The 15,973-nt window shown below is 44.4% G+C and overlaps 1 protein-coding gene across 1 annotated transcript; it reads left to right on the top strand.

Moving 5' to 3' along the window:
• The first annotated feature begins 2,975 nt into the window (after positions 1-2,975).
• On the top strand, positions 2,976-13,397 carry CXCL17 (C-X-C motif chemokine ligand 17). Its single transcript, XM_007458582.1, has 4 exons — positions 2,976-3,083; positions 9,987-10,067; positions 10,707-10,808; positions 13,283-13,397. The coding sequence occupies exons 1-4, from the start codon at positions 3,005-3,007 to the stop codon at positions 13,378-13,380; spliced, it is 360 nt and encodes a 119-aa protein (XP_007458644.1). The 5' UTR covers positions 2,976-3,004; the 3' UTR covers positions 13,381-13,397.
• The last annotated feature ends 2,576 nt before the right edge of the window (positions 13,398-15,973 follow it).

Below are 15,973 nucleotides of genomic sequence, written 5' to 3' on the forward strand. Positions count from 1 at the left end.
TCCCTCAGCCATTTCCAAAAGGACATATTCGGAAGTTCCCTGTACTCTCCTGTCACCTTCTGAAGGGCAAGTGAAGTGTGTCAACCAGAGCAGAAACTCCGAATCCTGGGAGCGTCCCAAGCACAGCAGCAGAGCCACAGGACGACCCACAGCCCCATTCTGAGCACTTCACCTGTATTTAGAAAGCCAAATTCCACATCAGCTCATGTGAGGAGATGGGTTCTCGACTTGTGCTGCTACCCAGTCATCCCATAGCTGTGTAGGTGTACACTTTTTGTTGTTTTATTTATTTATTTATTATTTTTGCGGTACGCGGGCCTCTCACTGTTGCGGCGGCTCCCGTTGCGGAGCACAGGCTCCGGATGCGCAGGCTCAGCGGCCATGGCTCACGGGCCCAGCTGCTCCGCGGCATGTGGGATCTTCCCGGACCGGGGCACGACCCCGTGTCTCCTGCATCGGCAGGCGGACTCTCAACCACTGCACCACCAGGGAAGCCCCTGTTGTTGTACTTTTAAGAAATATCTATTACAGCCTGCGATGCACTATGTGCTGGAGACACAAGGATGAATCGGACCTGGTCCCTGCCCTCACTGAGGGCCAGGTACGGAGGGAACCCAGTCCAAAGCCAGAGCATTGCAGTTACATGAGAAACACTTTGATAGAGGTGAACACAGACGTGGGGGCCCATCTCATCAACCCCCTGTGAAGACTGTCCACTCTGGGTTTTCTGGGCTCCCGTTTTCCTCATTTCAAGCTCAAAGAGAAAAAGAAAGAGAACGCAAGTGTCCCCGATTTTTGCAGTCAAGGTTCAACCAGACATTTCCCTCTGGATAATCCAAGATGTTGGTGGGCTCCCGCTTCATTCTGATGTCCTCTCTCTCCTATCAGAGCTCACCACACTGGCACATGCAGCAGCCAGGCAGCCGCATACTAACAGACATTCCAGCAAGTCAGGAAACTTGAGTTTTTCTTCCCTGGCTTTGAGGATAACTGACTGTGACCTTGAACCAGTCACATAATTTCCCTGAGCTTTCGTTCCCGCTTCCGTAAAATGGAGCAGCTGGACTAACTCTCCACGGGTCTATGTGTGCAGTGGGAGCTCCTTAGAGATAGCGTCACACCTTCTTCTCGGGAGCCACCATCTGCAAATACCGGGCATACATTACGGACTCAAATACTCACTGAATGTGTGTATGAATAAATGACTCTTCTTAGAGCAACAGGAAGCAAGGAATCAATCAACAAACATTTGTGAATGTCTACTACGTATACTGTAGAGTGGGGAAACCAAATAGCAGTGGGAAAATGGTTATTTCTCCCACTTTCCCCTTACCTGCTTCCTGGAGGGGGAACTTTGTAAGTCACAAAGACTGAGCTTACACAACTAAAGTTCTCAAGACGAGCTCTAATTAGTTGTCAATATTAACAAGAGAAGAGTCTGACTCTTTTCCAGGGAGAAGCCACATCAGTGGTTTACATCAGACCAAGCGCAGACCGAGCCTCCAACTCGAGGACCATCTCCACTGCCTAGCACAGTGCCTGCCGCCTGCAGATGCTTTATAAACTTTATAGTGGCAAAGTCTACAATCAACCCGCCAACATGTCCATAGGCAGAAATAATCTGAAATTGAGAGGGTAAGAATGAGCAAACAAAATCCATGCCTGGCCTCTTCCCTCCTCTTGGCTGGAACAAAAGTCACACCACCTTTACTCACCCCTGCCTGGAGGAGCCAGGGAGGACTTCCTGTTAACCTTCCCCTCAGCCCCATAAATATGACCCAGCACTTAAGCCCAGCCTCCCCCCATCTTTGAACCCATTTCCTGAAGCCTCTGGAATGAGTCACATTCAGTAAGTGCTGATATTGTGTACCCTCGATGTTTGCTCCAAGTAGTATCACCTCCTTGCGCTTTGGGATGTTTCCAAACAAGGTCTGAAACAAGAGCCCCAGCAGCCTGGGCAAACACCTTCCCCACTGTGCCTCCTGTTTCTCAAACCCTCTTGGACATGAAGCCTTGAGGGTCTTCCACCAACCCAGTTCCCTCCCCTTTAGGCGGGAGCCACGAGGCCACAGCCACCTGCCTGACCAACAACAAGGAGGCCTGCTTTGACCCGGTGCTCCAGGCCAGGGTTCGGGGCAAGAGAGAAGAGCCTTTCCTCCTTGATCCTCTCTGCTTCCCTCCTTACATGGCCACAGAACTGGAGGAAATTGTAAACAGTGGGGACACAGCAACTTCCCAAACAACAACACTGCTATTGCTGATCCAAGGACGGGAGTGGGGAGGACAGAGGGGAAACACGCCGTGTGATTCTCTCTTTGCCAGCCCTTAGCACTCTCTTTCCTGCCAGATACTAAGCTAGAAAATGCCACTCACATGTATAAGGAAATTCAAACAAGGAAAAAGACTTGGGGAAGAAATCACAGCACACTGTGGGGTAGGGAAGTGGGAGAGAGGAGGGGAGGGGCTGAGAACTGCTGCCAAGTTATCAGTCACCCTCTCATGTTCCTAAGAATATGCTTCACTCCTTCTCTCTGGCCACTTTTACCTTCCAGATTCCCATAAACCACATGGTCCAGTTACCTAATGAGACCAGCGTCACTTGGCCGTTCTCGCCCTCTAATGAGAACACTGGCCTGGGAGTAAGGCGCAGACGCCCAAGCCACGTACCACGCACGGCCTGAGCCACTCCAAGAACTCGGGATCCTCTCACTGGGAACCTTCCACACCCTCTTCAAGCAATGCACAGCAGCACCAACAGTTGAAATGAAAGTTCTAATCTCTTCCCTCCTCCTGTTGCTGCCACTAATGCTGGTGTCCACCGTCCGCAGCTCAAATACAGGTAAAAAAAAAATTGCTTTTTTCTATGAAGGATAAAGAGGGGTGAGAAACATGGCAAAACAGAAAAGAACATGACCCACGCATGCAGTGAAATGTAGCCCCTTTAGGTTACAGGGATTAGGGCCACACCCTCTTCAAGCAACGCACAGCAGCACCAACAGTTGAAATGAAAGTTCTAATCTCTTCCCTCCTCCTGTTGCTGCCACTAATGCTGATGTCCACCGTCCGCAGCAGCTCAAATCCAGGTAAAAAAAAAATTTTTTTCTATGAAAGATAAAGAGGGGGGAGAAACATGGCAAAACAGAAAAGAACATGACCCACACATGCAGTAAAATGTAGCCCCTTTAGGTTACAGGGATTAGGGGCAAGTTAGCCTGTCTCAGTGCCTGTTTCTTCACTTACAAAAAGGAAAGAACTGTACATAAACCCAAAGAGTGTTGTGAGAGTTAAAAAAGCCCATGTGTATGGAAGTGTCTGCAACTGTAGCTGGCGGGGGAGAAAAAAATAATGGCCCAACAAAGGTTTGCTGCCTCACCTGCCCCCCAGTCCCTGTTCTAGAGAGTAATGAGTGTCCCCAGGGCCAGGCTTGGAGGCAGTGGTGGGAGGGTGTTGAAGGCAACTGTACAACCACAGACAGTAAGTCATCCCCGATTGTATTCTTTACAGTGCACCAGATGTGTCCCAACAATTTTTAATGCTATTTCACGGTATGGTGATAAACTAGAAAAATCACACCACCAGGTAGTACCCATGTTTGAAACTGTAGCCACACCAAGCCCTGTTTGAACAGCTCACCTTTGGGAAGCAGACCCTGGGTGAGGGGTTCCGAATCGGCTCCACTTTTCACTACAGCTGAAGTGGCCTAGCCCTTAGCAGAACAGCTGTGCAGAAGAGACCTCATCCCGACCTATGTCTGCACTCGAGCGGAACATCTCCCCAAGGGCTACTTTGAGGTGAAATAGCTTTGTTATATACTGAGCAGCAACTCTGTCCTAAAATCAGGAGTTCTCCCTACTCCACCCCAATTTCCAACGTTCCCCCCCCTTATAGAGAGAGCTCTCTGGAAGCTGCAGGGCCGCCCAGCCCTGGGGCCTAGACCACCATTCTGGAAGGGAAGGCTTTTCCACCACTAGGACAGACACCAAGGCTAGAGTCCTCAGCCTGGATTCCAAGCTGCAGCCACAGCTGCCTTTCCAGTCCACCCCTCCTTGCACTAAGTGCTCTGTGCTCCACTCAGCTAGGCCTCGGGCTGCTCCCGAGCTGCTCCTGTGCTTTCCCACCAGCTCAGCTTCGCTCACAAAACCCACCCCAAGCCCCCTCCTCCCACAGCCTCCCTTGATTCGTCCCAGGACCACATGTGAGCCCTCCCGCCTGTGAACAAGCTTAACCCTAACTCAACTCTCTGCCCTTTTCATGTTCTACCTTAAGTTGAGGTGTTGGGGTGCCTGTCCCACCTCCACCCCTGCCCTTCTACACTCTAGCCTCCCCTCTGGCACAATCCGGTGTATTGTTGCCACATCCCTCACACTATCCCTCACGGTGCTCAGTAAATATTTGCAAAGTGAAAGAATAAATCCTCAGGTTTCTGAGCTCAAAATGTTGCCCTTAGGAGACTCGACACCCGCGTTTCATAGCAGGCCCACTGACATTAGGGCTGGATAATTCCTTGTTGTGAGGAGGGGGGCGGCACTGTTCTGTGCTTTGTAACCTGTTTAACAACATCCGCGTGGCCTCCACCTGCTAGAAGCCAAGAGCAGCCTCTCCCCTACCACCCTGCCCCGCCCAGTTAGTACAGCCAAAAATATCTCCACACATTGCCAAATGTCCCCTGGAGGGGGAACCACTGCCCAGTGGGGCCACTGCTCTCTACCAATAATTCTCAAACATGGTGACACGTTTAGACTCACCTGGACCTTGAGACTCAGACTTGAATTGAGGAGAACCGCGATCCAAATCCTGGCTCCATCACTTACTTTGGAACCCTGGACAAGATGCTTAACATTTTTCAGCCTCAGTTTTATCTTCTTAAAATGAATAAAATACCACTAAGCGTGTGCAACTGTTGTGAAGAGTAAACTATGGATAATGTGAACCTAATAAGCGTTCAGTAAATGGACTGAGTAAAATTTCTAAAGTAGCTACTAAGGCACAGGAGCAACGTATTGGGGAAAGCTCACTGAGCTGCCGGGTGGCGCGATTACAAACCAGAGGGGACCAGTGGTGGCTGGGCTCAATTCTTGTTTCCCAGGCAAGGGGAGTTTGCAATGCTGGACCAAGTTTGGCAAGAAGAAATAAAACACTACACAATCCTCCCGGCCAAAAATTCTCCAAATAAAATCTGATCTTGCTTTATCTCTTCAAATAACCACATACATGTTTAATATGCTTTTCACAGGGAAGAGGAAAAAAAAGAGAACCGATGACAATGTTAAGAAATAAATTATAATAATAGAATACTCATTCCTTGTAAGATTACGTATTAATTATAAAATTATTTATAATAAATAGCTCCCATGTGTTAAACAATCCTATGTGGCAGGCTTCTCCTAAGCACTTTATACAGACTAATTCATTGTGTCCTCACAGAAATGTAGTGTACTTTTTTATTTTTAACTTTTCATTTTTCAGACTTACAAATGTTGTGAAAAGAATCAGAGTTCCAACAGATCCAAAAACCCACACACAGTTTTTTTCATAACCATAATATGATTATCAAAACCAGAAAATTAGCAATGATACAATACTATTAACTAATGTATGAATTTTCAGAATTTGCTAATCATCCACTGACGTCCTTTTCCTGGTCAGAATCCAATCCAGGATCCTACACTGAAGAAGGGCATCATCTCTCCTGGTCTCCTCCAATCTAGGCACTTTCTCAGCTTTCCTTGTCTTTCAGGACCCTGACGTTTTTAAGAGTACTGTCAGTTATTTTGTAGAATGTGCCTCAATTTGGGCTTATCTGATGTTTCCTCATGACTAAATTCAGATTATGCACTTCTGGCACTAATACCACAGAAGCGATACTTGCCTTCTCAGTGCAGCACATCAGAAGGCCCACGATAACAATATCTCTCATGATGGGTGATGTTAAGTTTCAACACTGGTTAAGGTGGTGTCCATAAAGGTACTATTTTCTCATTGTAGTTAATAAGTATCCTGTGGAGAGGTACTTTGAGACTATGCAAATAGCCTGTTTCTTCTCATCATATTTTTGCCCGTTAATTTTTAAAATCCATTGATGATTCTTGCCTACAACAGGTATTATAGAGTCTTAGCAAAGCAGTGATTTTCTCCTTCCATCATTCCTTCTACATTTATTCATTACGATTCTACTATAAGAAAGAACTGTTCCTTCTCTCCTATTTATTTAGGTATTCCATTATTTATTTTTATAAGTAAAGACTTGGGGATATTTGTGGATTATAATCTATTACTAGCCTTATTCACCACGTTGCCCATATTGTCCCAAAGCTGGCCACTGAGCTCCAGGTGGCTTTGGTGTCTTTTTGACATGTCATTTCTTTAGCAGTTCCTGACTTTCTCACACCACGAGGTGTTCCAGCCTCATCTTGCACTTCCCTTCCACAGCCCTGGAGTCATCCATTTGTCCACGGAGCCCTTGTTCCTTTCACAAACCTTGGGCACTAGGTATTGTCCATGGCTACTAGGGCTATTGCGTCTAGGCCCTCTGGTGGACAGATGTGTGCATACACACACCAATGTACTTTTTTTAGCCCCGTTTTATTGGACTGGGCAAAAAGTTCATTCGGGTAAGATGTTACAAAAAACCCGAACAAACATTTTGGCCAATCCAATACAAATTATGTAAATGAGGCACAGAAAAGGTAAGCAGCTTGTCCAAAATCACAATGCTAGTAAGTAGTGGAAATGAGAAGTCAAAATAATAATAGAGCTACTGCAAAACCTAACAAGTGGAAGTAACTTCTTTACACATACAAGTCAGCAAAAAGCAGTAAGCCTAATACTCCAGCATAGACACTCCCTTTGGGAAATAACGAGAAGTCTGCAATAATAACCACAATGATACCCATCGTGTACTGAGCACCTCCTTGGGCCCCAGGCCCCAGTAGCTCCTCTATTCCTAACAACACTGCAAGGTGGATACTAATATCCACTCTTTACAAACCAGAGAACCAAAGATCGCAGAAGCTAAGTGACTTCTTTAAGACTACACAGTTAACTGACAGAGCAAGCAGTTGACCCCAGGTCTGCCTGGATATAAAGTCCATGCTATTCTACTGTATTAATATTATCCAAAGCTGATTTTACGTAGAACAGAAATAAGCTTTTACTTCAATAGTTATATGTTTATTTTAATGCATGTTAGGAGAACAATCTAAGCATGTATCAAACCCATAATCTCACAGATAACATTGCATAGGATGAAGCTCTTATGTAAATTAAATTTATTTAGAAAAAAGTATCAAGTAAATAGTAGAAAAGGTGGTATAAGTTATAGCAAAAATCATTCAGGTGGTCCAAAAATGTCTGACTGACACTTGGAGGACATAATATTATAGTAACACCTTCGTTTTCAGTTACACCATGAAGTTAGGGTCATGCAGGGCTGCAGAAAGAACAGCAGACTACGAGCCTTGGACCAAGGTTTTAGCTCCTGGTGTGTCACCATTACCTTTGTGAACTTGGGCATTTCATTTGCTCTCTCTAGGCCTCAGTTTTCTCACCTGAAAATAAAAGAGATGGTGATTTAGTTAATTAGTACAATGCTTTAAAAACAACTTGGTAATGATATCAAGAAACATAAAACTGTTGATAACTTTTGACCCAGTAATTCCATTTTGGGAAATCTTGCCCAAGGCAGCAATCCAACATTCGGAAAACAGTTACAAGCACAAAGAAATTTATCAATCTCCAAAAATAAAACAATCTAAATATTCAGCAATGAGAGAAGAGTTTAATAATCGGAAACACATATACTTGAGAGTGTTATGCAGTCATTCAAAAAGTCTGTTATAAATGTTGTAGGAAAACACAGGAACAAGCTTATAAAGTGAACAAAAAGAAATTGGCTCACATACTATGGTTATCACTTCATTAAAAAATGATATGCAGGGACTTCCCTGGTGGCGCAGTGGTTATGAATCCACCTGCCAGTGCAGGGGACACAGGTTCAAGGCCTAGTCCGGGAAGATCCCCCATGCCGCAGAGCAACTAAGCCCGTGCGCCACAACTACTGAGCCTGTGTGCCACAACTACTGAAGGCTGCACACCTAGAGCCTGTGATCCACAACAAGAGAAGCCACTGCAATGAGAAGCCCACACACCACGACGAAGAGTAGCCCCCGCTCGCCGCAACTAGAGAAAGCCTGCGGGCAGCAACAAAGACCCAACGCAGCCAAAAATAAATAAATTAAATTAATTAATTAAAAAAAAAATTATATGCAGTAAACACACCAAAATTCCAACAGCTGATAAGGGTAAAGATTTCTTCATTTTTACTTTACAAATTTTCTCTAATATAGTTATATTGCATTAAAAACGAAAAAGAAAAACTTCTCAGTGAAGGGGTTCCACTAATAATCTCCAAGTTTCCTTCTGGCTCTAATATTCTGTGGCTTTTCTCTGGAACCAGAAGTAGAGATCAGGTGACAGTGATATAGTAGAGAAGTTTAGACAGCTGGGGTTATGCCCGTTGAAATTACTTTAACGCCACTCCAAATAGCACATGAAAACACTTGGAAACCAGCACTTGGAGAAATGATGCAACACCCTTCATCTGTGTGGCAGAAAGGGAAGAAAGAGTTTGGGAAATAGGAGAGCGGGATTGAACCAGATGCTGCTCTAAGGGCCCTCTCTGGACAACTTGTTCATGCGCTTATCAAACAAACATTTACCACGTGTCTACCATGTGTCAGGAGCCATGTAGCTGAATGACCACTGAGCCATTGGTTCAGAGTCTAGCGAGGAAGAAAAATTTTTAGTTTGCTAGGACCGCCATAACAAAATACCACGGACTGGGAGGCTTAAACAACAGCAACTTATTTTCTCACAATTCTGGTGGCTGGAAGTCAAAGATCAATGTGTCAGCAACTTTGGTTTCTTCTGAGGGCTCTCTCCTTGCCTTACAGATGGCCATCTCCTTGATATTTCCTCACCTGGTCATTCCTCTGTGCATGTACATGCCTGGTGTCTCTTTGTGTGCCCAAATCTCTTCTCCTTATAAGGACTCCAGTCAGACTGGATTAGAGCCCAACCAACAGGGCCTCATTTTAACTTAATCATCTCTGTAAAGGTCCTATCCTCCTATCCTCAAATACAGTCATTCTGAGTTATTAAGCGTTAGGGCTTCAATGAATTTTAGGGGGACACAGTTCAGTCCACAGCACATTTCAAACAACAAACTATATCTGTGCAGGGATAGAGCTGCATTCAAATGTGACGGGGAACCATGTGAAGGCATAATTAAGTCTGGCAGGAAATATGAGCACCTCCTGTACAGAGGAAGCATCATCTGGACCCAGTTCTAGTCCCAGAATCTCTATAAAACATCATACTTGATTGTCATAAAAATATTTTAGGTATCACAAAATGCGAATAAGATAGCATCGGGTGGTAAGACAGACCTGAATGGAGGCCAAAACAGAATGGATTTGTTGCAGAGGAACACAGGTAAATACCATCCTCTTATAGTTGAACTGGGATTATGGATTCAAATACAACTGAACGTGGAGGTCCTGACTGGTTAATGGAATAATCTACTCCTTGCTCTCATTCCTTAGGTCATGAGGATTTTAATGTGTGTAGGGAGGGATCTTAATGGGGGGAGGTTGTAAGGTGTTGATTAACCCCTACCTATTGTCCTCTCTTCCATCCAGAAGCCATTCTTTCTCCACCTACCTCCAGCTAAGCTTTTCTCTAGGCCAGACTTTAAACCTCAACTCCTTATCCATTTAAAATACTCCTCTCCTAACACACCATTGTAAAGCAATTATACCCCGATAAAAAAAAAAAAAAACAACTCCTCTCTTGAAGCACCCTAGATCCCTGAGTAAAAAGGAAGAGCAATGGAGCTATGCTGACCTCGGTAGCACAATGATGGGGGGCGAATTCTCTTGGCCCCTTCCCTTTCCAGTGACTGGAAGTGACCAGTTTCCTTCCTACAGGGATTGCCAGAGGCCATAGGGACCAACGCCAGGCTTCTGGGAGGTGGCTCCAGGACGGAGGCCAAGAATGTGAGTGCAAAGGTCAGTAATCCAGTATTGACAACAGCGATGCACCATCAGATCCCAACTTGCTCCCTTGAATACCTCTGGGACCGGAGCAGATGTTATCTGAGCTGACCTCACCCTCTCCCCTCTCCACAAGCCCACCACATGCAGCACCAACACTTATTTTCTTCCTGAGTTTCATGTAAGAGCCAGACTCCTCCAAGGTCCAGGGGGGAGCCGGCTGAATCTCTGGCTGCCCCCTCTCCCTTACCCTCTTTCCCCCAACAACCCAGGGCTGCCTTCCAAGCTTTTCCTGGACCCCAATCTCAACCTTATTTTACTCACAGGTAGACTGAAATCAGAGAGGCAAAATGGCTTGCTTGAGGTAAAGCAACCACTAAAAAGCAGACACCTAGGTCTTATTCCTCATTTTTCAGTCTCCCTAATGATACCCTGATGCCTCCTCCAAACCTGCCACCAAATCCTTGCCCATACAGGTCAGGCAAACGACTTAGAGACCCTGGTGCTCATATAACTGGATATCTTCACTGTTCTGTGTTGACCCTTTCCCACACCCACTGCAGTATGAAAACGAATCGAGAGGCAAGGAAGATGGCAAGTAAAGCCCTGCCTCAAACATATTAACCCTTCTAAGCAGCAACTCCCTTATTTCAGATTGGTTCCTGAGAGCCCCTAAAAGAAAACTCATGACAGTGCCCAGGCTGCCAAAGAAGCCGTGTCCCTGTGATCATTTCAAGGGCAGAGTGAAGAAAACCAGTAAGTTCCAAAAGAATGGCCTTACTTAAACCAGAGTCACTCTGTGGAATCAACTAGGGCTGAAGCAGGGGTTGTGAAGAGACAAGAGAAATGAAATGAAGACCAGGATAAGCACACTTCTCAGCCCTTTCTACTCAGTGTCAACTTGTGGGGAAATAGGAAGAGAAAGAAAAGCAAAATGCAATTCTCCTAATACTAGAGAGGCTTAACCAAATTCCTTAATGATAGAATGCCATTGCTTATCAAAGTGGAGGCAGATGGGGCTGTTGGGGACCTGGTCATTGATCTCTGAAGATGACACCGGTGTTGGTGTCAAACAAAATGTGATTCCTCCCTAGTCTAGGTATAAATAAATGTCATATAAAAAGAATATTGGCAAGAGGTAAACTGATTGATGTTATGATATTATCAAGAATGGGATGAATCTAGATCCTTATCACTGTTGACAGAGGTAAAATAAACTTTGGTAGTACCTATCAAAAACTTAAATGTGTGTACCTTTTAACCAGTAATCTCACTTCAAGAAATCTCTAGTATAGAATACTAGCATTAATATTCAGATATATGTACAAGAATATTAATTATAGCAGTATTGTAGTGAGAAATGAACATATTAAATGCTCATCATTAACAGACTTATAGTGTGATCATTTTACAATGTATACAAATATCAAATCATGGTGTTGTACACCTGAAACTAATATAATGTTAGATGTCAATTATACCTCAATAAAAAATTCATCAAGAGCAAATTGGGCAGTTCTGCACTTGTCAAAAATAATTAGGTAGGTCATTATATGTTGATTGGAAAGATGTCCACAATATATTAAGTGAATAAAAGGTGCAGAGACCCCCTATTTCAAGCCCATCACAAAAATAAATTTCAGTGAATTAAAGGTCTAAATTTGAAAGACAGACTTACAAGGGAATATTGGAGACTATATTCATGACCTTGGGGTAGGAAGGGGTTTCTTAAACAAGTAACAAAAATTATAAGTCATAAAGGAAAAGATTAATAAATTTGACTTCATTGAAATTAAGAAATTTTGGTCATCAAAAGAAAATGACAAGAAGAAGAGTAGGGGTATGTCCGCAAATATTAATATCGATAAAGGATTAATATTCAGACTGATAAGTAATTCCTATAGATCCATGAGAGGAAGGCAGGAAACACAACAAATAGGCAAAAGAGTTGAATAGGCACTTCAGAGACAAGAAATCCAAATAGCTAATAAACATGTGAAATAGCACTCAACCTTACTAGTAACTGAGAAAATATGAGTGAAAACTGAACAGAGGGACTTCCCTGGTGGCACAGTGGTTAAGAATCTGCCTGCCACTGCAGGGGACATGGGTTCGAGCCCTGGTCCGGGAAGATCCCACATGCCGGGGAGCAACTAAGCCCGTGCGCCACAACTACTGAGCCTGCGCTCTAAAGCCCGTGCTCCACAACAAGAGAAGCCACCACAATGAGAAGCCCACGCACTGCAACGAAGACCCAACGCAGCCAAAAATAAATAAATAAATTTATTTTAAAAAAGCCAGATCACTCCACATCATAAGATTGGCAACAATTTTTTTTGAATTTTTGAATTTTATTTTATTTATTTTTTTATACAGCAGGTTCTTATTTATACATATTAGTGTATATATGTCAATCCCAAGGTTTGGCAACAATCTTAATGTCTGATGATTCCATGTATTGTCAGAGAGTAGAACAGAGAAACTATCATCTCCTGCTAAAGGGAGTGTAAATTGGTAAATCACTTTGAGAAAGTGCTGGTAGTTATCTACTAAAGTTTAATTTCTGTGACCAAGCAACTCCACTCTTAGCAATTCCGCACTCAAAAGGAATGTTGCTTATGTACAGCGGAAGAAATGAACAAGGATTTCATAGCAGGATTGTTTATAACTACCCCAAACTGAAAATTGGTCAGTGAATAAATAAGTAGTAGTATATTTGAATATTATATATCTGTGAGAATGAACAATAATAAAGCAACATAATGCTGAGTAAAAGAGAAAAAATAAGAGAGAATAGTTATAGCATGATTTGATATACATAAAGTTTAAAATAAGGCAAAATTAAACTAAAATTATATAGGAATGTATAGGTAAGTAGTAAAGCCATAAAGAAAAGAAAATAGACGTGCCATAATAAAAGATTTGTTAAAGGAACATAGCAAAAACAATATGTATAGGATAAGCTCATTTTGTTTTTTAAAGTGAACTATTATGTTTATATACAAAAATGTATGAAAAACTATGTAGCAAACTAGTAACAACAGTTAGCTCTACAGAATGAGGAGTAGCAGCTGGCGTTGGGGCATCCTTTAACTTTTTACTGGATATACTTTTTCATTTTAATTTTTCCCATGGGATGAGTCTTACTTTTAACATTTTAAAAGCTCTCATAAAAAATAAATTCTAAAAATGTTTTTAACAGTAGTCTCTCCCTTTTCTTTTCACCCTAGAACACCAAAGACACCACAAGAAGCTAACCAAACCCTCCAGAGCCTGCCAGCAATTTCTCAGACGATGTCAGCTGGCAAGTTTTGCTCTGCCCTTATAGGAGCTCTGAGAGCCCACCGTCCCGATAAAACATTCTGTCAACAAGGCAGTGAGCGCACCTAGAAGATGCTGATCTCCCACCTCAAGCTCCCCATCCCTGTCCCCACTCCCTAAATCATTCCAAAAAGCATGTTCCCCAAGATTATTGTCCCCTCTAGTGGCTTCTTTTCTTGTCAGTCTTTTCCTGGGGCCTCCCCTTACCCAGGCTTAAACTTACTTACCGGGAATCTCTGGTTGCCTAGCTGGTCCCACTGGATCTTAAATACAACCAAGCAAGTAGTAAACAAAAGTCAATAAATATGTTTAAATGTAATAGGTCAAAATCATTTTCAAATGGGGTCTGGGAACTCACATTCAATCCAGACAACCCACTTTACCCTGTTCATTCCAAACTCAATCCAGATTATACACACACCTCTATCCAACACCACCTTCAATCTCGCTCCAGTTTCCAACTTTTTATTCTTTTACTCATTCAACAAACCTTTCTGAGGTAAGAGCTAGGTGGGGCAAAGAAAGAAGTTAAAGTAATGAATCAGACGTTGTCCTACTAAAGATAATATAGGTTTAAAAAAAACAGAAAACCTGGCACCATTTCCTAGCACATAAAATGCCTCCACTATTTATGATTATCATCATCATCATCATCATCATCATCATCATTAACGGTCATCTGACTCTGTAAGTTTCCAATCTACTACAGAAGACATATGTGCAGAGGCATAGTTGAAGGCTAGAGACATGGTGTGGAAGATTTCAAATGCCACTCAAAACAGCTTCAAGCTGTAAAATTGAGATGTCTTTCTTATTTTTAAACATGGGAGTAAAATGATCAGAACGATAATAGAAGGAAATTAAAGTGGAAACCATTTGAAAGAACGAATGAAGAGGAAACAATTACAACAGGGTAGATCCTGCTTCCCTCTCTGACCCTTTCCTCAAACATCAGAAGGAGAGAACAGAAAAGGAACACTTCTCCAGAATCTGGCTTCTGTCATCCAGATGAAACAGAGGACTAAGTTGGGGTGCTGGCCTTATGAGAAGAAACATTTTAACTGAGTGGTGAGTGGGGCCTCCTCTGGTAGGAGAGTGCTGGGCTCTCAGCCTCCCTCTGCCCCCAATCCCTCCTCCCACAGCAGGAGGCACATAAGCGCTTCATTTGGCACAGGAGTGGGGAGGCAGCTGTGGTCAGCCCACATGCCAACTGCCTTAGGAAGAGCAGGGATGCCAGGATGAAGGAGTGGAACCCAAATGGAGGTGTCATCATGAGTAACCGCCGAGGGATCTGTGACAAAAGAGGTCTGTGAGAGCCCAGAGGAATGAAGCATGGAAGATCAATATCTCCCTTGAGAAAAAAACAACAGTGGAGCCAGGTTCTAAGTCAGTATTTACACCCGTCTGAGAATCAAAGCCACACCAGACACCTATCACCCAGTCAGAGTCTGGGCCAGAAAAACACCCACAGTCCAGGCAGCATCTAAGGCTCAGCAGGGACCTGATACCCAGCAGGAACACACTTCACAGCAGAGGCTCTCACACAGCAGGAGCCCCCTGAAGCTGAATCCCAGCAGGAACCTCGAGCACAGCAAAAATCTGCTTTGCAGCAGGAATTTCTTGCCCCACAGGAGCCTGCACCACAGCAGTCACCTCCCATCCCAAGGCTGCCCTTCAGGAAACAGGAAGCTGCCTCACAGCACAGACCTGGGCCGGGAAAAGATTCTAGAACTCAACAGGAACCGGAATTGAGAGAGGAACCTGTACCCCAGCCAGGACCAGGCCCGGCAGAGTCAACTCTAGCTCCACAAGAAGCTGGATCAACACCTCTGGCCCAGCCTAGACCCAGACCCACAAAAGGACCACCAGCCCAGACTCAACCTACATCCCAAGAGAGACGGCGACAGTCAGACCCCAAGCCCAGCACACAGCTCCAGCCCAGGGAGCCAAATCCCAACAAGGATCTTTGGGCCAGTGGAGATTTCTATCAAAACCAAACCAACCGTCATACAGAGACCCACTGCAGAGCAGAAGACATTTCTTGAACGGGTAGTAGATTCTGGTGCAGATTCGGATTTAGGGTTTACGTTAGAGACCAATTTGCCAGCCAAGAGGGGTGGAACAGTGGCCCAGGGAGTGAAGCTGGTCTTCAAGGGGAAACCTGGTTATGAAGTGATGTCAGGATTTGGTGGGATGTCATTACCCAGTAAGAAAACCAGCAGCCAGAACCCATGAAGCTGGTCTTCAAGGGGAAACCTGGGTATGAAGTGATGTCAGGATTTGGTGGGATGTCATTACCCAGTAAGAAAACCAGCAGCCAGAACCCCAGACACTACCGGAACCCAGGTAAGTTGAGCTTGGAGGAAGGGGGCCTCCCAGGGATGGTCATTCATTTGGTCAGGAAGAACTTAGGCCTGCCAGAATGTCAGGTGAGCTCAGGTGACCCCGCAACAGTCCTGCAGACACAGATCAACGGAGGAGGAAGCTGAGCCCTAGAGAAGAGAGGGATCCTGCAGGAGGCTGGGCAGTTAGGGGCTGGCCAAGCCAGGACCCCCAGCGAGCCTCTGACTCCTTGCCCTGCTCCAGGCTGCCTCCCCACG

Source organism: Lipotes vexillifer, unplaced genomic scaffold, assembly GCF_000442215.2.
Source record: "Lipotes vexillifer unplaced genomic scaffold, Lipotes_vexillifer_v1.1 scaffold371, whole genome shotgun sequence".
NCBI classification, from domain to species: domain Eukaryota; kingdom Metazoa; phylum Chordata; class Mammalia; order Artiodactyla; family Lipotidae; genus Lipotes; species Lipotes vexillifer.

Coding starts and splice junctions, on each gene's coding strand:
- CXCL17 (XM_007458582.1), top strand. CDS start 3,005: ATGAAAGTTCTAATCTCTTCCCTCCTCCTGTTGCTGCCACTAATGCTG. Junction 3,084..9,986: donor CCGCAGCAGCTCAAATCCAG/GTAAAAAAAAAA, acceptor TCCTTCCTACAG/GGATTGCCAGAGGCCATAGG. Junction 10,809..13,282: donor GGGCAGAGTGAAGAAAACCA/GTAAGTTCCAAA, acceptor TTTTCACCCTAG/AACACCAAAGACACCACAAG.